Raw genomic sequence first — 22893 nt, 5'->3', positions numbered from 1 at the left:
CCCACTCACTGGCTGAGCAAGGTGCGGGCGCAGCACCGAGGGTTGCGATCCCGTTGCCGGTCCCAGTCCGGTACGGGCGCAACACTGAGGGTTGCGATCCGTTGCCGGACACGAAAAAAGACAAAAAGGAAAAAAAAAAAAGAGAAATAGACCTACCCATATATGTTAACCTGATTTATGACAAATCCAGTAGGGAAAGGATGGTCTTTTCAATAAAGAGTACTAAGTACATTGGATATACCCATTTGGGAAAACAGTGAATCTTGGCCCCTACGTTATACCATAAACAAAAGCTAATTTGAGTTGGATCATAAACCTAAATGTAAAAGGTAAAAAAGCTTCTAGAAAAAAAATATGAGGGGTATCTTCATAACCTTGAGAAAAGATGTTTTATACAGGACACACAAGAAAACTAACCATAAAAGAAAAAAACTGATAAATTGGACTTTATTAACATTGGGAACCTCACTTCATCAGAGGACATTAAAAGAGCAAGAAGTCAAGTCACAGACCCAGACATTTGCAATATGTATATCTAACAAAGGAGACATATCCAGAATACACAGACCTCCTAAAAATTAATATGAATAACACTGACACTAATTTTTTTTAATGGGCGAAAACCATGAACAGGCACTTCACAGAAGAGGAAATCAGAATAGTTCATAAGGCTATGGAAAATGTTCAGCCTCATTAGTCATCAAGGAAATGCAAATTAAAACCATAGTGATCTACCAGAATCACCAAACCGAAAGGACTAACAGTACCAAGTGCTGACAAGAATGTGAATGGAATTTGCACACACTGCTGGTGGGACTATACACTGATATAATCACTTTGGAAACCAGTTTGGCAGTTTCTAACACAGTTAACCTCTGCCCTATGTTCCAGCAAATCCACTTTTCGGAAATGAGCACATATGTCTACCAAAAGACATAAAGGAGTGCTCATTACATTGTCATTTAATAGCTAAAATGATGCTGACACACAAGAGTATGCATTGTGTGATTCCAGTTATTTGAAGTTCATAATGGGCAAAGGGTGGATATCTTTGTCAGGGGGAACTGTCAAAAACATACAGTTTGATTTGAGTGGTGGGTACACGGGAAGAATATTGAGCAGGGAATGACAGTAAGGTCTTTCAGGAAAATGATTTGGTGCTGATGTACAAGATGAGTTGTCAGGAGAAGAGTGGAGTTAGGGAAGCTGGTGCAGAAGCAGTCAGTGTGTGGTCATGGTTTTTTGATAGATGGAGACAGTCAAAGGAAAGGAAGGCACATGCACCTGAGAAATGACCATCTTCCATCAATTGATTTAGTAATATTAAAAGCCTGTTGTGATCAGCTTGGAAATTTCCAAACACGGTAGATCTAGTTTTTGCTTTCTGCCTTGCATCTCAGAACACTAAGATAATGTTGAAAGTTGATCAACTTAGCTGGAGAGATGATATCAAAAAGGTCATAATATTAGAAAAAGCCGGCATTGGGCCGGCCCGGTGGCGCACTGCTATAGTGCGCCGCTTGGGAAAGCGCGGTGGCGCTCCCGCCGAGGGTTCGGATCCCACATACAGACCGGCCGCTCACTGGCTGAGCGAGGGGCAGGAGCAACACCGAGGGTTGCGATCCCGTGGCCGGTCCCGGTCCGGTGCGGGTGCGACACTGAGGGTTGCGATCCGTTGCCGGTCACGAAAAAAGACAAAAAGGAAAAAAAGAAAAAGAAAAAGCCGGCATTGTATTTTAAAGTGGCATTGTTCAGTGGGGGCTGGGAGGGGGTAGTGTGCAAGGGATCTCACATAGCAGAGAGGATGGCCCTTTGAGAAATATCTGAAAAGCCATTTTACTGCCCCTACCTTGTCATGAGCCTGGAGTTGCTCCCCCTGAGACCCAAGCTAACAGTTCTTCCCTTGTCTGAGGCCGTGTGATGACAGGAGCCGTCTCAGCCTCTTGGCTGGGTTCTTGCAGCAGCTGGAGCGGCAGTTTCCTCACTGAGCTTCAGAGGAAGAGCTTTGTTTCTGACTGCACGTGTCCCTCCACCACTGGCCCCTGACAGCTCTCTTTGTTGCTCTTCCCTTGCAGTGAAGACTGAACCAGAAACAGCCGGGCCAAGCTGCCTCTCTCAGGAGGGTCAGACAGCGGTGAAAACAGAAGAAAGTTCTGAACTGGGGAACTATGTCATTAAGTAATTATTCCAGTCTTTTCTAAAGGAATTCTGCTTTGGGTGTTCTTACGATGCTGCTTTTTCAAAACTATGCCTGTGACAGCTGAGAATGTGTAGAGTTGTGTGTACATTGTCTGTCCCCATGCAGTGAACAACCTTTACGCACAGCTGAAGAGCCATCATTTTATACAGTGACAGGACTCAGGGTGGCACTTGATTTGCAGCCTTAGAAGCTCCGATGGGATGACAGACTTCCCTTGAGTTGAGCTTGCCAGCATATACTTTCTCCACTGAGTCCTTGGGGGTGAAAATGCTATGATGTAATCACCCTGGGGTGTACCCGTTTTGTGACTTGGGTATCCACGAACCTGCCTACCCTCACACAGCTGCCTCTTTGTGGGCCATACACACTCATTGCTTCTCCTAAAAATGCTTCCTGAGGTTTTCTAATTTCTAAATCGGGAACCCACCTCTGACCACATTCTTTGAAGTAGCTCAAACTTCTGGAGACAGTAGAAACTTAGCCACTTTAACATGATAGATGGAAGCATGAACTGTAATAAAACCCTAAGATAGGCATTTGTATGATAGAACTTTTCTGCTCTAGCAGCAGTTACACAGCAAAAAGATTATGTTGCTATTTAATTTTAAACTATAGAAAATAAAATGACATTTGCGTAATTTGCCATTCCTGGGGTCTCACCTGTTTATTTAGTCTTAGCATTTTCTTTTTAAGTGTAAAACATGCTTTCTTTTAAAAGAAGGCTGTCTATGAAAAGAAAGACATGTCTATACAATGGTTTTAAATTAATATTCCCTTGGAAAGGAGGAATGTATACATAAATACACATGTACAGACAGTCCTTGACTTAGGATTTTTTGACTTCACAATGGTGTGAAAACAGTACACATTTACTGCACTCCTTGACTTATGGTAGGGTTATGTCCAGATAAACCCATCTTAAATTGAAAATATAGTAAGCCAAATCACACTTTTGACTTGCAATACTTTCAGCTTACGATGGGTTTATCCAGATGTAACCCCGTCATAAGTCAAGGAGCATCTGTGTGTGTGTGTGTGACATTTTGAGTTAATTTTGTGTATGGTGTAAGGAAGAGAACCAGCTTCATTCTTTTGCATCTGAATATCCACTTGCTCCAGCACTTCTTGTTGAAAAACTTATTGTTTTTCCATTGAGTGATCTTATCAAAAATCAATTGGCCATTTTCAAGTATACAATATACCATTATTATCTACAGTCATCATGATGTAAGTAGATCTCTTGAACTTATTCTAATCAATCAGTCAATCGTCAATTAGCCAAAAATATAAGGGTTTATTTATGGATTCTTGTGTGTGTGTGTGTGTGTGTGTGTGTGTGTGTGTGTGTGTGTGTGTGTGTGTGTCTAGAAGTTGCTACATGTATTTAATTTATTGACCTAATTTTCTTTTATCCTTCTCAGGATAGACCATTTAGAGACAATCCAGCAACTCTTAACAGCAGTAGTAAAGAGGATTCCATTAATCACTGCAAAAAGTAAGACAATTTTCCTGAATATACGGAAGCATTTTTTTTAAGCTGTGAACTAGGGATATTGAGGTAATTTAAATCACTTAATATTGTATGTTAATACTGATGTGGTGGTTATTATTTTATGAGACTTTAGCTAGAGATATAGCTCATTTGCAGGGGTTTTAGAATTCACAATATCTTGGTCATCCAGATAGACTTTTACTGTTTTCACTGTGCTTGATCTGTAGAAGGAATTTTTTATATTTATTTTTGTATGTAAATCACAAGTTGTTGGTATATATAATTTAAACTCTGCATTGGTTTTTAGCTATTAATGTTTATTTGTAAGGAAAGAAAGTAGCGTTTGCCTACAGTGTGTTAGACCATGTGCAGGCTCGTTGCCTTTACTCTCTTACATAATCACATCCTCTCACGTGATAGATGGTTCCGTCTTCATTTTACACATGGGAAAGCTGAGAATAAGCAAGGTTAAGTAACTTGCTCAGGATAGCTATGGGTTAGCTGGCCGGTTAGCTCACTTGGGAGAGCGTGGGGCTGACAACACCAAGGTCAAGGGTTTGGATCCCCATACTGGCCAGCCACCAAAAAACAAAGAGATAGGTATGGTGGTGAGGCAGGATACAAAGCCAGTTCTGTTTGACTCCAAGACCATTAATCTTTCCTCTAAAACTCAGTATCACTCACTCTGTGGAAGTGCATGATTTTCAGGACTTCCAAAAGTGACTGCTGTGTTACTGCCCATTGTTAGCAAGATGGAATTGTTTGCTCTCAGCCCCAGTCGTTCTGACAGAATCAACAGCCCTTGCTGAGGGGCAGACAAGCTGTGGATACCTAGGTGTATCCTCATGGGCAAGATCTCCATGAACGTGACACAGACACAGATATCATGTCCCTTGCAGTCATGGGCAAGTATAAACGGTAGGCCCTTACACACCACCCTGCTTATTTTTTCCAACTTTAATATCAAAGAAATGATCTCCTTTTTCCCTCAGTGGAAGTTCAGGTGATCATTTTGAAGGAGCTCAAAGTAAACTTTCCATGATAGTTTCCCAGCACAGCAGAAAAAGACTCAAAAATTTCTCTCTCTCTTTAAAATTTAGGTACAAATATAGACTATTAGAGCTAGAAGGCAGTTCAGAAACCATCTTTCCCAACTTTCTTGTTTACAGATGAGAAAACTGAAGCCCAGAGAAGTGCTTTAGGTTGCTCAAGGCCACTTAGAGAGTTCATGGCAAGGCCAGGGCTCCTAGTGGAGTGTCATTTCCACTTATTTTAATAGCTTCATAGCAGTAGATTACTTCTCTCTGCCAAAGAAGTCAATTTCCCCAGGACGAGTGTTCTTTTGAGTGTACATGAATGAGAGACCTTCTCTTTTAAGGAGAAGCCCTTCTGTATTATGCTTATCTGGACTTGCCCAGAAGGAACGTGTATGCAATAGAGAGGGCTGGAGAAACCATCGGAATCGGACATGCCTCCAGCAAATAAGATTGGGTTTGAATCATAACCACTCCATTCAGAGTTTGCTGGGGATGTGCATTCTAGGTGAAGATGCCAGTTGTTTTTCTGCGAAGTCTGTGGAGCAGTATTATGGCTGGAACATTGGAAAAAGGAGAGCCGCTGAGGTAATCCCATGTCTGCCTGTTTGATGTGCACTGAGAGCCTGTGGGGAGAAAAGAACTGAAGCACCTGTGCACTCTGGCCACTTCCATAAACCTTGTCCTGTGGAGTAGTGATAACATTTGCAGCATATTTTGTTAAAATATTTGGGGGTGGAATATCTTCCTCAGTTAAAATAGACTCATTTTTCAAAGACCTGTAGCTGGCCTTTGAAAGGCCTTTTTTTTCCCTGCATTGATAGAAACATCCCTCATGTTTTCTAAATATTTTTTATGGATTTCAAAATATTAAAATTAAAATGAATCCATTTATTGAGTACTTACAGTGTGGCACCTGCTGTGTTAGATATAGTGGGGATAGGAGAAGAGGAAGTAGCATGTGCAAAGGCATGTTAGGAACAAAAGCGGCTGGTTTGGGGGAAGATGAGGAAGAAGGGAAGTGGGAGATCACAGGTTGATATTGGGTGAAGAGACTTAAAGGCCAAACCTAGGAGTTTCTGTCTTATAAACATTACAGAGGCAATGGAAGTTCTATTACTTTTTTTCTTTTTTTTAAACTGGGAGTAACACAATCAGATTTTTTTTCTTAGGAAAAAAATGTTTCTAACAAGTTAGCATGGTGATTTACAGCTGCACGATTTGTTTTAATATGCAGCTTTTAAGTTCAAGTATTTGATTATGGTTCAAAAAAGTTTTTTTGGTTTTTTTTTAAGTGGCAAAGAGCAATGACGATGCGCAAGGTCTTACAAGAAATACTGGAGAAGAATCCAAGATTTCACCACCTGACTCCCCTCAAAACCAAGCACATTGCTCACTGGTGTCGCTGCCATGGCTACACCCCACCAGATCCCGAGAGCCTGAGAAATGATGGGGACTCCATTGAGGATGTGCTGACCCAGATCGACAGTGAGCCAGGTAAGCCTTCTGTGGCCCTAACCACCTCAGCCCCAGCAGTCTCCAGTGCTTTCCTTCAGCTGAGGTCAAGGACCTGAAGAGTTGCTGTGGAGAGCAAGAGCCTTTGCTTACCTCATGCCATGTCCTCCCAGGACTGTACCATGCTTACAGAACTGTACATACCCAAGTATGGCAAGTGTCGTACCCCAGCCAGGAGTGTGCCGGCCCATGCCATCAGCAGGCGCACAGTTTGTTTGGGAGTCCCTCCCCAGCATTGTTTCTTCCTTGAAGACTCCTAATCCATATCCTTTCCTCCAGATGGAAGTGATTTCCCATTCCTTTGTGACCTTAGGTACTCCCTATAGACAAGTCTGTCCTGTTTCCATGAAGATGCGGCCTTTGTCTTATCTGTTACTTTGTCACCAAACCAAGCTAGAAAGTATGCTACCTGGTGTTAGAGGCATGTGTGAACAGCTAATAACGTGCAGATGAAATGAACTGAGTGTTTAATGATAATGAAACAGAGAGCTGCTGGGTGGTGGCAGGGTTAGGAGACAGGGCATAAAAGGTATTTGGAGAAAAGAAGCATTTTGAGTTTCATCTTAAAGAATAAGAAGGGTTGTTTTCTCCCCCAAGACCCATTTATGTGGAAAAACAGAAGCTTCACCTCCCAGTCTGAGGGAACCTGACACACAGAGGTGGGGTCTTTTTAAGACTTGGTGTAAGTCCCATTTTCTCCGTGAAGCTTCCTGAGAGGCCTGATGCAGGATGACCTCTCCTTTCTCTGATCTCCTGCAGCACTGAACATCAGTTCCATGAAGGATTGCCTGACTTGCATATCTAAGCCCTCCGGAGAGCAGAGACCGTATTGATTATCCCTGTGCTTCACTGCTACTATATCCAAACCATAGTACTTTACATATACTCGGTTTTCTGTTAATGTGCCTGATTTGTTAGAGTCCAGTCAGTAAAAGTGAAAGGGCCAGGAGCTAGATGCTCTGCCACTGTCCTGCTGGCTGCCTGTAAGCCCGTCACATACCTGGTCTGGACCTCACATGCTCAACCATGAAGTGGAAGGGGTGTGCTAGAACTGGCTTTAAGTCCTAACACTCTTTGTTAGGCTTTGCATAAATCACCTTATTAAAGACTGGGTGCACCATAAACGTTAAATGTTAACAGTACTTCTCTCTGAGCAGTGAGAATATGTGGGATTTTTATTTTCTTCACTATGCATTTCCAAACTTTCCAGAGTTAAAAGATGAAGAGAAATCAGTGTAGACGTTAATACTGAGGGGGTAGGGAGATTGCCTGGTTTTTGGTGGCAGAAGTCAGAATTATGCACTGTTTTGTCTTATATGGCAGTAACATCATATAACATATAATACAAGATGCCTGTCTTTGTGCTTCTCTACCTCAAGATTTACTAGTTCTCACCATTCTAGACCCCTGGAATTCTAGAGTGGGAAAGAAGTTCAGCTCCCTTGATGCTTACCCCCTTCCTCAGACCATTGGACTACTCGGGATTGGAAGTCCTCTCCTGTTGTCCCCACAGCTGTTGTAAGACTGATTGCCTCTCATTTAGAGTGCTTGTCGTCATTCTCCTCGGCTGACAACCTCTGCCGAAAACTGGAGGAGCTGCAGCAGTTTCAGAAGAGAGAGCCAGAGAATGAGGAGGAGGTGGACGTCCTCAACCTCTCAGAGCCATTAAAGATAAACATCAAAAAAGAGCAGGAGGAGAAACAAGAAGAACTGAAAGTCTACCTGCCACCAACACCAGGGTCTGCATTTATTGGTGACGTCACACAGAAGGTAGGGGGCTATGGCCTATGGCGGTGACAGGTCACAGACCAGGTGTGAGATTCTCAGGTGTTCAGTCTCGCACACTCAAACTCCAGACCTTTCTGCTGCCTGATAGACTCTGATGTGCTCTCTGGGCTCCCACCTTCTCACATCAAAGCCCTCGGGCAAGAAAATTAATTGCATGTGGAAAGGTTGCCTGTTGAGCAGGACTTGAAGCAAAGCTGGCTAGAAATAGACAGCTTATTAATTTTCATCTCCTTTTCTAAGGAGAAGACCCTTTCCTTCACAAGGCAAGTCATAACATTTCCAAGTTCTACTTCAGCAGGTAATCTTTCCCTGACGTTTTTATAACTCCCACACGTCCTGCCTGTGGTGTAGATGTGGTGCGCTCCAGCCACGTTGTACAGGAGAGAATTATCCACCCCTGATGTAAAGCCGCAGCTCTTTAACATCTGCTAGCTGCTCAAGAGCCAAAGTGATAGACAGTGTTTGATTTCACTCACAGGATGAAATGGAAAATGGGGCAGGATGCAGTTTCTCAGTACAGCTTCTCCACCTCTTGCAGACGGATTCCAGACCTTCCTACGTGCCGATCTCACTATCAGAATTCATGTCCAGTCCCAACCATGTTCTCCCATGCAGATTGTGGTAAAAAAAAAAAAGAAAAAACCCAGAATAATAGCATTATAAACAGTCAGTCAGAAACATGAAAAAATAGGACAACATATTCTTCCAGTTGTTCTGTATTTCTTCCTATGAGTTTTGTCCAGAAAGCTTGTGGAGCCTTTCTTCCAACCAGGCATCTCTTTGGGTGTCAGGGAAGTATGCTTGTTTGGAGAGAGGCCGTTTTTGTTTTTATTTTTATTATTATTATTATTTTTATTTATTTTTTTTTTTTTGAAAGATGACCAGTAAGGGGTTCGTAACCCTTGGTGTTGTCAGCACCACGCTCTCCCAAGTGAGCTAACCGGCCATCCCTGTATAGGATCCGAACCCGTGGCCTTGGTGTTACCAACACCACACTCTCCCAAGTGAGCCACGGGCTGGCCCCAAGAGAGGCTGTTTTTAATGTAGAAGTAGGAACTAATGGCTTTCTTCTGCTTTTACAGATTGGGATCTCCCTGCAGCCTGTGGTGCTGCATAGGAACGTGTACGCATCGGTGGTAGAGGACATGATCCTAAAGGTGGGTGCCTGCTAGCAGCAGAGGGGCCACGAGCTGCTTCCCTGGCCTGCAGCACTGAGGGGCCAGCCAGGCGGGACGGGCGGATCCCAGGCTGTTTTGAGCAGGGACATGGATAGAAAAGGAATAGGGATGACAGATTTTAAAATTTCTCATCTTAAGCTTTAAGTGGTTTTTTCCTTCTGATTTTTAAATGAACTGAACTCAGAGTCTTGAAGCATTTACAAGAGTTTTTGTGCTAATGTTACTCTAAACAGATTTTTTGGTGCCATTTCAAGTGGTTTTTACGAAGTATTCTGGGGTGAGAGTCAGTGCTCTCATTGCTTTAGGAGATGGGAACGACTAAGTCTGGGGTTTTCTCTGCCTGTCAGAACAACAGAGAAGCAGCTGCAGCTGTCCCATCCCTGGGCAAGGGGATGAAAAAGCCACAGCTCCCTTACCCAGCCTGATCCTAGCTCACCAGTTCCTTCCTGGTGGATCTCCTCCAGTAACAAGGATACCTCAGCAGCGACCCTCACCTGTTTTCCTTAAAACACTGTTTGATTAATGAAAATTACCCCAGTTCATAATTTCTCAGAGTCATGTCCTCTATCATTTGTGGTTTAGTATTCAGACCTTTCATTTTTCCTTAAGGACTTTTTAATCCCTAGTTGCAGTTGTTTCAAAAGTTTGGAGTAGATCATGGGGAAGACACACCCTTTCCTACCATTTTTGAGAATAACAGCATCTTCCATTGTAGGCTACAGAACAGCTCGTGAGTGATATCATGAGACAGGCTTTGGCAATTGGATACCAGACAGCATCTCACAACAGGTACTGTTGTCTCTGAAGTTGGTGGTGTAGGTGTTTTCTAACAGTTTAATTGCCCATGAAGGGCAATCCGGTAGTCGATGGAGTTGTCAGTGCTTGGGACATCCTCAGAGCCAGACAAACTCAAGGGTCTGCTTTGTCACCTTGAGAGAACCTCCTGGTTGTGAAAGCTCAGCCTTGTCCAGAGGTCTGTGTCTTCCCAGTCATAGACACCTAGGACTCTGCTTCATTACACTTTATAACAATTAAAGATAAAAACAGTGTCCATTATGTGTCAGACATAGCAAGCATTACATATATTACCTAATCTATTTTTTATTGCAAAACTTTTATTCTCTTTTTAGAAATCAGAAGCTAGCCTTTGAAGGATAATCTTTCCTGGCTTACCCAGCAAGTGTGTGATGGAACCTGGATTCAGACTCGGGTCTCAGTGGCTCTGAAGCCCCTGGGCTCACCACTCTTGGCTGGCTCTGATTATCTTTGATTGGGACACTGAATTTCACTCTTTTCCTAGCCCTGAAAGAATGATAGATAAAATGGTAGTCAGGCCACATCCTGCTTTTCCTTCAAAGGAAACGAATGTATTTTATCCCATTATGCTAAAGGCAGTCGTAAATTTATAAAATTGTAACAAAGTACCTGACGACATAAACAGGCCTAAGTCAGAGATTAGGTCAGATTTCATAGGAATATACTACATCAGGTAACATAGAAGTCTTTAGAAAAAAGGAAGGGGACAGTGAGTTCCAGTCATGCCACTTACTGTCCTGCTTGAGATCCAGGATGAGTCGAGTGCCTTCCGTGGCCCTGCTCACCTCCATGGCCCGATTTCTAGAGATGATGCGACTTGGGTGCTTTTGATGAGAACATTTAACATCACACTTGGCCTGGCATGACTCCATCTCCTATCTTTCCAGAGACAGGAAGTATGGTGCCAGAGTTCCGTGGTGCCTTGACCCAGTTTTCAGTCGGCTATGACTGAATTACAAACATATCATTCTGTTCTTCTGTCCACTTTACTGCCTTTCTCTTTCCTCAGTTCTCAGAGTCTTTTTTCTTAATCATTCAACCAACTTGAAATCTTTCTCATGCCTGTGACTGGGAAGACATATTTGAGCCCTGAATAGGTCTGTGAGTGAGGGTAGACCAGATGTCTTGTCAAAATTGAAAGGAATTAATGGGAAGATAGAGAGTATGCACCTTGCGCTCCCTAACCCACAGTGGCCCTAAGCCAGGCCTTGTCACTCATCATTGTCCCCTTCCATAAGGCCTGTGCAGGGGATAATCCCTTGGGTAAATAAATTATTAGATACACTTAAGAGAATTACACCTAATACCCTTTGTTTTTTGGACCAGGATTCCCAAAGAAATTTCTGTGAGTAATATTCATCAGGCCATTTGCAACATTCCCTTCCTGGACTTCCTCACAAACAAGCACATGGGGGTACTGAACGAGGATCAGTGAACAGAATGCAGCTGCCCCTAGAAAAGCGGGATTTGAAGGCGCATCCGAAGCATGGGAACTGCGGTGACTCTCGTGTTTGGGGAAGGAGGTGGTTTTCTGTGGGCCTCAGAGTATCGTGGCTGCTGAACCATTGCCTCTGCCTAATCCAGTGTAATGCCAGAGTGTTCAGTTCCAGATGAAATCCTTTCAGGACAGAAGTCTGTTTCTGGAGTGAAGCTGAGGGTGGACGCATGCTTTGTCAGCTGCCATTTCTCCACTCTGTATAAAGCCTCCATGAAGGGGTCTCAGAGCTGGGCCAGGGGCCTTCTCTCTTCTGGGTGTACTCGCAGGGCACTTTGGGCCTGATTCCCCAGGAAATGGAAAATGAGTCTGGCAGGCTAGCAATCCCACCTGCCCCGTGGGCTGGGGTTCCAGGCAGCTCCAGCAGCCACCCTGACGAGGGATTGGGCGGCAGCACTCAGCGAGTGGTTCTCCGCTCCTGCCTGGCCTCTGTGCTCTTAGCCCAGGGGTCCAGCTGCAGGCAGAGGTAATGCATGTGAAACCACAAAGGCCTGCGAGGCTGCAGACGGAGCAGGATTCTCTCTTCACGGAGCACAGGAGCATTACTACAACCAGTGTCAGCAATGTCCAGGGATGGACAGATCTCAGCATAGGAGGAGGTTTCACTGTGGCCCAGGAAACTTAATATGTTAGTAAGAGACAACATCCACAAACCCCAGGCACTTGGCAGAGTCGTACCAGCTGTACACCCGTGTGCCGAGCAGGTAGCTGCTGCACACCATCTGCATGGTCTGCAGGAGCTTCTGCTGCTGAATCCATGGTGGTGGCCAGTCGGGCGCAGCCCCCTGGACAGGCTCTGCTGGGATTGTTGGTCCTACCCATGGATTTAATATCCTGCTCTTCTCTGTTGAGCTTTTCCCCTCAAGAAGAAAAGTCTTTAAAAGAAACACCTGTGAGTGCCTTCAAGTTGGAAAAATAACTGCCCAACCCAGAGACAGGGAAGCCAGTGCTCAGAAGCAGTGAGAATAGATTGTGCCCATAACAAAGCCCCTCAGTGGGAGGGAGGAGCAGGCAGAAGGAGGGAGGCTGGCAGGGCCACCGCATGATGTCCAGTTCCACTGAGTACTCTACCCAGTCTTCCTACCTGGTCGGTGTGGAAGGCCAAGGAAAGACTTATTCTCAGTTTGAAACCTGCTTTTACTCTGCTCAAAGAAAATTTGAAAACTGAGTCAAACTTATCCAAGCAACATAATTCATGTTTTTATGGGTCTCATAAATGCATGAGTCAGGAAAATAAGGCAGGGCAGGGAGGTGACTGGATAAAATCTGTCGTTTTAATTCAGCATTTGAGGGTTGCAAATGCAGAAGGAATCTGTTCTGTCCGGCATAGCATATGCTCTGGCTTAATGAAATAGTTTCGTACACAAGGCTCAGATACTCTGTATATGAACTACGTATAAGCAAGGTTGATAAGCAAGTGTATAGACTCGTTCAGCAAGTGGACTATGAGTGAGATCTACAGACGAATGATTTGATCCAAATGAAAACAGATTCATTAATTACAGGTAGGAAAGCCTAACAAAATGATCTTTGCAAAAGAAATATTAAATGATTTAACAGTCTGTGTGTGTGTTAATGTTTCAAATGTATTTGTATCATAATATGTAACATAATTGTAACAGAAATGCCACAATAAATCTTTTAGTATTTGTGATGGGTTTTTCTGAGTTGGAAGCACTGAGGGTTCTTTTTGCATCAGGTCAGAAAGCACTGGAAGGGGGCAAAGGTATAGATTTTTATTTTGTGTGTTTAAATGAATTCTTCTACTTCTTTCAAAAAGAATTTGCAACTATGCAAGATGAAGGATTACAGTTACATAAAACCTTATAAAAAATGTTGGAAGGTACATGTTGACCCTGGACATAATTATTTCTGACAGCTTGGGGCAAAGGAAAACTGCACAAATGAGCTCGGAGTTTCCTCAAAGCCAAGGCAAAGAGGGAAACAGCTCCTGTTATCTAACAGAGAAACATACTGGTTTATCTGGCAAGATAAAACTGGTCTGTGCTGAGGAGGAAAGAAGTTCTTCCTATGACAGTCCTTATGCTGTGACCATCTGTTATCGTGGCTAAAAAATAACAAATAGTGCAGAAACATAAGAGCTAAAAGGCTTTGAAAGCTTTGGTTCTGTAAAGGCAGGAATTTCTACAGGGAGGCATTGTGATACAGTCTAAGTACGTAGCTCTCTGGGGACCAGTCTTCACTTAGGGTCAAAATCGAGAGAGTTGAATAGTCTGGAGGAGTGAGGATTGGGGCATGCTTAGGCTCATCTTCCTGAATGTTAATTATCTGAGCCAGGGTTTGACGGGGGCCACAGAGCAGACAAAGAGCAATGTCATAGGCAGTGCCTTAAATGGGGGCTTCATGTTAGTGATTGAAGGAGCCCTGTGTGAATGGGGCCAACAGAGAGTCAGCTTCCGGGCCTTGTCTTGACCCTGTTCAAAGGGGAAGTTCTTCTGTCTCCCTGGGGTAGCTTTTCTCTGAAGCTGTTTTTTAGAGTTTGGTCTAATGTCCCGGGGTTCTGCAGCATGGAGCACGAGAGAGGTGGGATCTTGGCCTGAGTGGCTGTGAGCCCCCCAACTTGTTTAAAGGGCCTCAGTGCACCCCACAGCCCATGGAGGCAACTACTGCAGTGGTAACTGTGGTTCTGGAATAATTAATGTAAAACACTTGCTTTTGGCTGAAAGTAGCTAGCAGATTGAACTGCTTTTTATTTTCAAAAACTTTTACAGAATTAATACAAAAATGCTTATTTTCTAGAAATTTTGCCAATATGTAAAAAAGTAAAAATTACCCATGACCCCATTCTCAGAGATAACCACTGTTAATATTCCAGTGCATGTCCTGTCTTCATCTGTGTGTATTACACACGTGTGTAAGATAGCTGTGGGATGGGACCACATGGCTGAGACTGGTCTCAGTTGCTTCTTGGGTCACTACCTGAGACGATGTTAGGCTAACTCAGACCTAGAGTGAGTAGGTGGGAGTTTCTTCTGAACCCAGATGTAACCATTAGTGAAGCCTAACAAGGAAGGCTGTTGAGTTAGGGTTTTTGTGAAAAGCTGTCTATTGTACACTGCAGAAAGGTTCCTGGGCATGCAGTTTGCCTTCCAGAAGCCAGGCCTGTCTGAAGGCAGGGGGTGGGGAGGGGGTGGGGACTTCAGCTGTTACCGCAGCAACACATTGCCAGGAAGGCGCAGGTCAGGCGTGTCCTGGCAGAAGCAGCAGAGCTGATTAGTCCCTCATGGCAAAAGAATGAATGGACTTCCCAAGCAGGCTCTGGGAAGGGAAGAGCACTGCCAGCCATGCAGTGTGACGGAGGGCAGGGGGTGGTGACTGGCGGTGAGTACAGGGCAGGCAACAAGTTGGAGAATGTTAGTGGCAACAGATGGGAACAGAGCTGCCTCCTTGGGGAGGTGGGAAAGGGGTGGTTAGGCAGGAAAAAATAATTCTAACAGCTGTGCTTTGTTGGCTATTTACTGTACTAAGCACTCTGCACATAAACACAAATGCACTTAGCAAGCCAGCAAGGTGTTGGTGGTAGTGTCCTCACTCTACAGACGAAAAAACGGAAGTTCAAATTGCTCACGCTGATGGTATCTGAGCCCAAGACAAGCTTCAAAGGCAGGCCATTTATCCTAGGCTCCTGGGTGAGGGTTGGAGAGATGGGTAAAGTGAAAGAGGGAAGGTCGATGCGTTCTGTGAAATGCTACATATAGCACCAGTGTAGACTACAGCCCACAGTGAGAAGTGCTTAGGGTTGACAAGCCTCCAAAGCATACTAGCATAGGCATGCTACATCAAAGTCCTTATTACAAAGAGAAAGGATAAAAGGAAAAGTGTGAGAAGGCTTTCATGTTTATAATTTAAGAAAGAAATAGAAATTGAAACAGTACATTTTTGCATTTGAGTAAAATCTGAGATTGTACAGTTCATCTGTTCATTTCCCACAGAATGCCCAGCAGGCAGTCTCTTAGAAACACCTCACATGCAAACCAATGAAATAATAGAACCCTTTGTGTAAGCATATGGTTTTAGTCCTTCCCTTTAAAGTGATTCATCAGAGCCTTGCCTTTGCTGGCATGAGGGGAAGGGCTGTGCCCGCCAGAGCCAGCACCGCTGAGGGACGCTGCCAGGGCAGCCTGAGCTGGAAGCACAGCCCCACCTGTGTCCGCAGTGGCTCTGAAACCTGAGTGCCACCGCCTGTGGCTTAGATGCTCCTCAGACTAGAGCCACTTGTGGCTGGAGAGGAAGAAAGATCCAAGGGGAAATCCTTAGGTTTCCTTACAAAAAACTCCATGCTCGTGCCTCTAATCTTTATGAAGGGACGCAAATCCCTGCAAATGCTCAGAGGGCTGCTGTGCAAAGAAAGGACCAGGCTTGCTCCACACAGCCACACTGACCAGAAAGGAGAGAACTTTCCAAAGACAATGAGCTTCCTCCTCAACAGGCGGTGAGCTCCCAGTCACTGTACGTGTGAGAGGGTAAGGGCTGGTGTAGACATTTTAAGGTCTTTCAAGGAATGAGGCAAATGCCACCTTCCCTAAGATGCTCAAAATTCTTAGCCAATAGAAGGTAATTCCCTTCTATTCACCCATGTTAGGGGGAAAAACTGAAATTAGTAATAAAATGTGGGGTTCAGTCTTTAGAAACCTCCCACAAGGGTCAGTATTATTCTTCAATACTTCACCCATCCCAAGAAATGTTTTGTTAATGCATTAGGATCATCTTGGCTATAAAGAAACTGTCTTTGAAACTGAAGCCCTATGGTTGATATTCCATTTCTTTTGGAAACTTCTTCCTGGGTACTCAGCATCACCAGGAGTCACGTGCAGGTAATAACCTAGGATTTCTACAATTTAAACGCGGGGCCACTTGCAGAAGTTCCAAGGACATCACTTTGGATTATCATTGGCTATAAAATAAATAAATTATCATGCATCCTGGGAAAACCACCCAAATGGACATTATTGGTTCGCTCAAGGAGCTGACAATGTCCATATTCCTCAGCCCCCATGGACCTATTCAGTTCACAACTGAATTGATCCTCAAGTTCTTCAGATGGAAAAACTGAAGGAAGGCCAAATGGCACTTAAAAACACGTGAGGCCTTCCACAACTTCTAGAGGAAGAAGAGGATGGCTGAGGCCGAGCTGAGCTGGGTGGTGCCGAGTCCCTGTGCCTCTGCTCCGTGCCGGCCTGCAGCCCCAGTGGCAGCTTTGAGATGGCTGTGCCCCTCTGACGGCAGAGGGCCCTGCTGTGCCCACGCCCAGGCCCTGGGGGTGGTGGGTCCTGAGCCTACTCAGTGCTCCTCTCAGCAGCCACAATTTCCACAGCACAGGCAGTCACACGTTCAGAATCCGGGTAGCCGATGCCTGAAAGATGGCTGAGGGGTTCGGAGTGAACTTCTGCCTCACCTCAGGGACCTGGTAAATGAAATGTGGCCACACGTCAGTGGGCCTTTTCCTCAGCTCCCCACCCCCCGCCCCCAACCTCCAGCTCCTGGGAAAAAAATGCCCCCCCCCCATCCTTTTCGTCCTCCAGGAGTTGAGGCTACTAACCTGAGGGGTCGATGGGAAACTTACCCCAGTGAGCAGTGTCACATGGACTGTCCGTTCTGCTCCCTGAAGCTGCCTTTAGGTGGAATCAGGAAGCTGAACAGTCCCCACCTCCCTTCCCTCTCTTCCCTCTCACACAAGTGCTTGGGTATTTGGAAGGGCTGGTCACTAGTGCTCAGTGGTCAACGGTAAGGTTGAGATTTAGGAGGCAGAGACACCCTGCTCACCAGAGAAGCCAACTCTGGAGGGGCACCGCCTGGCTAACGATAAAAAAGTACTTGGTTTTCTGTCTGTTCGGGAGGATTGGTTGGGTGCTGCTGTCCCTGGCCGTAATGCCATTTTACACCATCAAAATCTGATTCCTAACCCCCACCCCGGAAAAAAGGCCTTTCTGTAACCACACCCCTTGGCCCTGCAACACCCACTGCAGGCTAACCTGGAAGCTGGTCCCAGGGCTGCTGTCCCACTCAGAGGTGTGGGTTGTGATGACTCTGGCTGGTTTTGCCTTTGTGGATCTTGAGGGCTTCACTCCAGTCCAAGCCTGGAATTCCTGTCTGAAATAGAGAACACAGTTACAACCTGGCATTGTTTCAGCCATCCCTTCCCTTGACCCCTTAAAGGACACTGCTCTGTGCCCTGTGCTTCTTTTAATGTCACAGCCCTGCCCACTGCAGAGATACTGCTTCAGCTCCAGGTGGTCCTTTATATCCCTTGAGAAGAACTGGCAGAGCAAGTTCTCTCTCCAGATGAACAGGCCCAGCTCGGGAGAAACCAGGTCTGGGGCTGCCTTGCCCCTCACCTCTGAGTGCTCCGCCAGGGCATCTGGGCTCGCCCTATCACCTAACAAAGTCGGAGCAGAAATATTCTCACAGTGCAGGTGAGCAACAGGCTCAGGGCAGGGCTCATCAGCACCTGGTCTCATTCATCCAAAAGCTGCCAGCTCCTGGTACATGCTGGGCCTTGGAGACAGACAAGCCCCAGTGCTCCCTACATTGTCTCCAAGCCCCCCCGAAATTCTCCCACAGTTGCCCATCCAGAAGCCAGGCTACTTTGAGGGGCCCCAGAGGCCCAATGAAGTTTGGTTGCCTCCAGTCCAGCTCACTGGTGGCCACTTATATCCAAAGGAGGTGCCAGTCTTGGACAGCACCCAGCACAGCAAAGGTCCTCCATACCTGGCTGTGACTGAGAAGAAAACATGAAGACTCGGTATTCTGTTTAGTTTTTCATTTGTCTTAGTAACTCATACAAAAGAGAATGAATTGAGTGACCATCTCAGAAAACTACAGGACAGCCTGGCTTTCGCACAGCCTGCGTATTGAGGGAGCAGATTTGTGAGCTCTGATGAGCATGCAGAGAGGTAGGGTAGTCCGCATGGGGGACATTGCTCCCAGGAGGGAAGTGACATAGCTGGCGTGGCCTAGCTCCATGTCCTTGGAACAGCTTTCTCCTGATGAAAAGACTCAATTCCTCCATTCTCTAAACAAAAGAGACTTCTTTAAATTCTGCCAGCTCCCCTGCTAGACAGTGAGCTCAGGCAGGTAGAGGTCCTATGTCCACAAGAGCACCTGGCAGAGGTGATGCTCTATGGGAAAGCGTCCAGCTGGACAGGGCCAACACACACATGCACCAGCTTGCTTTTGCCTGGTCCCATGGAAGCCCAGCTGGACTCTGCTCTGGCTGGGCTTCAGTCCCTGAGGTCAACAAAGCTGCCTTTTCTCCTTGGCAGCAGCACAGCTGGGGCCCTGGGCAGGCCGCGTGGTGCTGCGTGGCAGGGAGCAGCCGTGTCTGTCCGTACCCAGCACTCAGGGATGCTCAGGGGTGCTGGGAGGAGAGCTGGGCCAGGGCACTGTCAGGTCATTCTTGCTTCTGAAACCATGAGGTTCTGAAGACCAGCTGTCTGAACCATCTGCTGCTCTGTTTCTCCTGGGGAGGCAGGTCCTCCCCTGGGCGTGCCCTTCTGTCCCTAAACTACCTCTCATGCCTGAGCTGAGCCCTGGATCTGGCAGTCTGACCCTCTATCCTGAGGTGGCTGCAGGGGGTCCCAGAGCAGGAAGCGACCAGAGCCATGGGCTAGAACAATCCCGGTGGCTGCTGGAAGAGGAGCCCAGGTCAGAGAGGGGGCTAGCGTGGGCATAAGGAGGGACAACAAAGATGGCATCAGCATGACCTGGTGATTGCGCAAGAGAGGAAGGAGGCTGACTAATGGCTCAGGCTAAAAAGACTAATAAAAAACACAGGCTACCTGTGTCCACTGTGCACCCCGTGCAGTGTTGCAAGCATGTTCCAGCATCAGGCGTGTCTTGTGGGCCTCAGCTGGACCCTGAGGGCTGCAATCCCTCTCACCAAGGGGCAGGGGCTGCCTGGGGCAATGCAGAGAGCCCTAAACTGAGGATCAGGAGGCCTGGATTCTGAGCCCAATGTGCCTTCAGGCAAGTTCCTTAACTTCTCTGAGCCTCAGTTTCTTCTGCTAAAAAGTGAAGCTGCTGGGCCGGCCCGGTGGCGCACTGCTACAGTGCGCCGCTTGAGGCGCGGCGGTGCTCCTGCCGAGGGTTCAGATCCCACATACAGACCGGTTCCCGCTCACTGGCTGAGCGAGGTGCGGGTGCAACACCGAGGGTTGCAATCCCGTTGCCGGTCCCGGTCCGGTACGGGCACGACACTGAGGGTTGCGATCCGTTGCCGGACACGAAAAAAGACAAAAAGGAAAAAAAAAAAAAAGTGAAGCTGCTATTGATCCATGTGCAGGGTTATTATGAGCCTTCTCATTGGGCATTTGGAAACGTGGGAGTCAAGTCTTGTAGGACTTTAATAGTAGCCCTTTAACTGACCTACCCAGGAAGGAAGGAGGGAAATGACCAAGGAGCTGGGGACTTGTCTTCCACAAGTGGGTGGAGCTAGAACCTGGGCCCAAGGCGCTGAGCAGCTCAAAGAGAATCCTGGAGGGGAGGCATCGGGAGGAGCCCATCAGGTGGAGGCACCCAGGCTGGCCGTGGGCAGGACCTGCTGTGCCCATCTGGTCAGGCAAGCAAGGCAGGTCAGTTCTCACATAGAGGCCAGAAGCCAGGCGAGGCAGGACCTGCTGGGGTGGAGAGGTTGAGGCCTAGGGATCTCTGGGCACTCACTCAAGGGCCCTGGGTCAGGAGTGGCCACGCATCTACTCTGATATCTTTGGGGTCCCTGGATCTGTTCATTTTCTTTGCTTTCTGGATTTCTTTAAACATTTTGATTAGATGAAGTACATCCTGCAAGACAAGACAGGATGAGGTTGCTCATGTCAGTTCCTAGAGCTAGCACGTGGGAGGTCCCAGAGGCCAACTGGTGCAGCACTCGGAGTCAAGTTCAACGGTGATCCTGTGTTTCTGCCAAAGTTGGGCAGGGGTTGTGGGGGAAGGGAGTAGGGGTCTGGGCAGCCAAGCTCTTGCTATCCCTGCTTTACAGATGAGGGAAAGGTCAGTGAGGCCTAGTGACCTGCCCGGGCATACACACCAGGAAGTGAGGCAGCATCTTAGGGGATGACAATCTGTGGGGGCTACAGATTTGGTCTCTGAGGCAAGACAGACTCGAATTCCACCCCCTTCTCTGCCATTCGGAGCTTTGTGACCTTTGCCAGCCACTTAGCTCCCTCATCTGTAGAGTGGGGACAGCAGTCACTGAACAAAGGCCTTGGGGAGCTAGTCCACAGGAAGTGCTGAGCCTGGTGTCTGGCATGTGCTAAAGCAGGAAAGTAATCACTAGTACCTTCACTGTGCCACCCGGGGAGGACCCAGCAGGACATTCAAACTCGCCACGTGCTACATGGCTGAGGGACCACTTCCAATGGCTCAGCCTTTGCCAGAACAGCCCCTGTGAGCTGGAGCTCAGCACCACACGAGGCAGATCGCTCCACAGTGGGACAGTTCTGAGAAAGTGTTTCCTTATCAGAGCTGAAGCTATCTCCCTGCAAGCTCCACCCCTTGTCCTGGTTCTGGCACCTGGGACATCAGCCATTGGAACGCTGCACACCCAGGACTTCTGGCCTTCCAGGCCTCTCATTATTCAGGCCTTCCAGCTGGTTCAAGTCCCCATCGGCTGGCAGTCAGGCCAGTCCACAGCCCCAGCTAGGGCCTGAGCTCTGTGTTTCATGTCTGTCCTGCCACCAACAGTCCCACTCAAGTTTTAGCAGCTCAGCTTGAGCACGTGTCAATGAACACAAGACCCACCCCACAACCTCCATCTGCCCTCAAGTTCCTTAAAAAGTGCAGACCTGTAAAGGAGCCTTCTGGGGAGAGGGAATGTTCTATGTTGTCTTGATAATGGTGGTGGTACCCAGGTGGATACACTTGTCAAAACTCATCCAGCTGAACACTTACAATGGATGAATTTTACTATATGAAAATTATGCCTCAATACAGTTGGCTTTAAAAAATATATAATTGGGAGGAAAAGTTCACACCTTTTAGCCTTTTCATTCGCAGGTAGGAATTTATCCCAAATAAATTATGATGTAAGCAAAGGTTGTAGCTACAAGGATGTTTATCACAAAAGCTCTTTTTTTCTTAACAAAAAAATAGGTAATACATGAACATGTTAATAAAAAAAAAAAAACCCACACAAAAAAACACATTGATTCAAAAGAATAGAGTGAAAAGTCTTCCACCCTGGGCAGCATCCATTCCTCCCCAAGTTCCTTTCCCCAAAGGTACCATTTTCTCATACCTTCAGCAGAGGTATCCTGTGCTTATCTGAGCATGTGTGTGTATATTAATACCCCTTTTAAATCGCAAATAGTAGCACACATGCTGTTCTGCACCTTGCTTTTTTGACGTGTATATATTTAAGATCTTCCGTTGTCAGTACAGCAGGGCCTCACAGTATCTCATGCTATGCAGTGCTATAAGGAACCAGTCCCCTCCATCAGCAGGACAATGGGGTTGCTCCCCTCTCCTGCTGTACCATGTTTCCCTGTACCTTATACTCCTGAGCTCCCACCCCACCTTCAAGGATACCTGTAAGTGAAAGAGCTGAATCAAAGGAACAGTAGCGTTTTTAATAGCCCCAAATTAGAAACACCCTAAATATGCAATGATAAGGGAGTAGATAAATAATATTTGGAGATACAGATGTATATCCATAGGATAAAATACTGCACATTTATTATAATTCATGTTGTAGCAGAACTTCTAGTGACATGGACAGACATACACAACAGGTGAAAACAATGTGTGCAGTGAGAATGTAACCGTGTATGAATATATAAATGCATATGCATATGTCCGTTAAGGGTAAAAAACAACCAGTTCGGGGAGGGATTAGGGCGATCTTTATATTACTTGTTTAATTTCTGTAATTTTCTATTTTTCTACAGTATGAATTACTTTTGTAATAAGAGAAAAGAGGAAGAAAGCCCTCAGTTGTCCAGGAGCAGAGTTGGGGTAGGGGGTGGGGAGGACGTGCAGACCTGTCCTCACAGTGAAAGCCAAGTCAACAGCCCTGTCACCAGTGGTATCCTGAGGGGACCACCCACTCGGAACCATGAGCGCGGGCCTCACCAGCAAAGCCCCCTCAGAGGGCACTGACCAGAGGGAGCTCGGGGAGTCCTCCGGCTGGGCCCCCCCGTCGGAAGTTAAAGAGGAGCCGCTTTCTACTCCGTGGGGGGCAGGCCTTTCCCACAGGCTGCCCGAGGAGGGCGCAGGCTGGGAGTAAGGGGCCAGCGCCCCGTCAGGAGGGGAGCAGCGAAGGCGACGCCCCAGTGCCAGGGGACCAGGCGGTGACCTCTGAGGCCACCCGCAGCTCTCTCCCACCCGCCCTCCCCTCCTGGCGCTGGGTCTCAGCTTCCGCA

The 22893-nt window shown here is 46.6% G+C and overlaps 1 protein-coding gene and 1 long non-coding RNA gene across 2 annotated transcripts in view; one reads left to right on the top strand and one right to left on the bottom strand.

The window, feature by feature from the left end:
* YEATS2 (YEATS domain containing 2) overlaps window positions 1–13172 on the top strand; it is a 108470-nt gene extending 95298 nt beyond the window's left edge. The window contains exons 23-30 of the mRNA XM_008574212.1: window positions 2076–2178; window positions 3622–3695; window positions 5235–5314; window positions 6022–6223; window positions 7785–8011; window positions 9112–9186; window positions 9923–9996; window positions 11350–13172. Of these exons, the coding sequence (XP_008572434.1) occupies window positions 2076–2178; window positions 3622–3695; window positions 5235–5314; window positions 6022–6223; window positions 7785–8011; window positions 9112–9186; window positions 9923–9996; window positions 11350–11458 (944 nt within the window). The 3' untranslated portion in view covers window positions 11459–13172. The remainder of the gene's footprint in view (window positions 1–2075; window positions 2179–3621; window positions 3696–5234; window positions 5315–6021; window positions 6224–7784; window positions 8012–9111; window positions 9187–9922; window positions 9997–11349) is intronic.
* A 1020-nt stretch (window positions 13173–14192) lies between these two features.
* Window positions 14193–17734, bottom strand: LOC103591698. The gene is made up of 2 exons (XR_550604.1): window positions 17512–17734; window positions 14193–16943 (listed from the first exon to the last, which is right to left on the bottom strand). It is a non-coding gene; the product is annotated as an uncharacterized LOC103591698 (long non-coding RNA).
* Between the last annotated feature and the right edge of the window lie 5159 nt (window positions 17735–22893).

The sequence above is a fragment of the Galeopterus variegatus genome, unplaced genomic scaffold, assembly GCF_000696425.1.
Source record: "Galeopterus variegatus unplaced genomic scaffold, G_variegatus-3.0.2 Scaffold1013, whole genome shotgun sequence".
Classification (NCBI taxonomy): Eukaryota; Metazoa; Chordata; class Mammalia; order Dermoptera; family Cynocephalidae; genus Galeopterus; species Galeopterus variegatus.
This window is presented reverse-complemented; position numbering and strand designations above follow the sequence as displayed.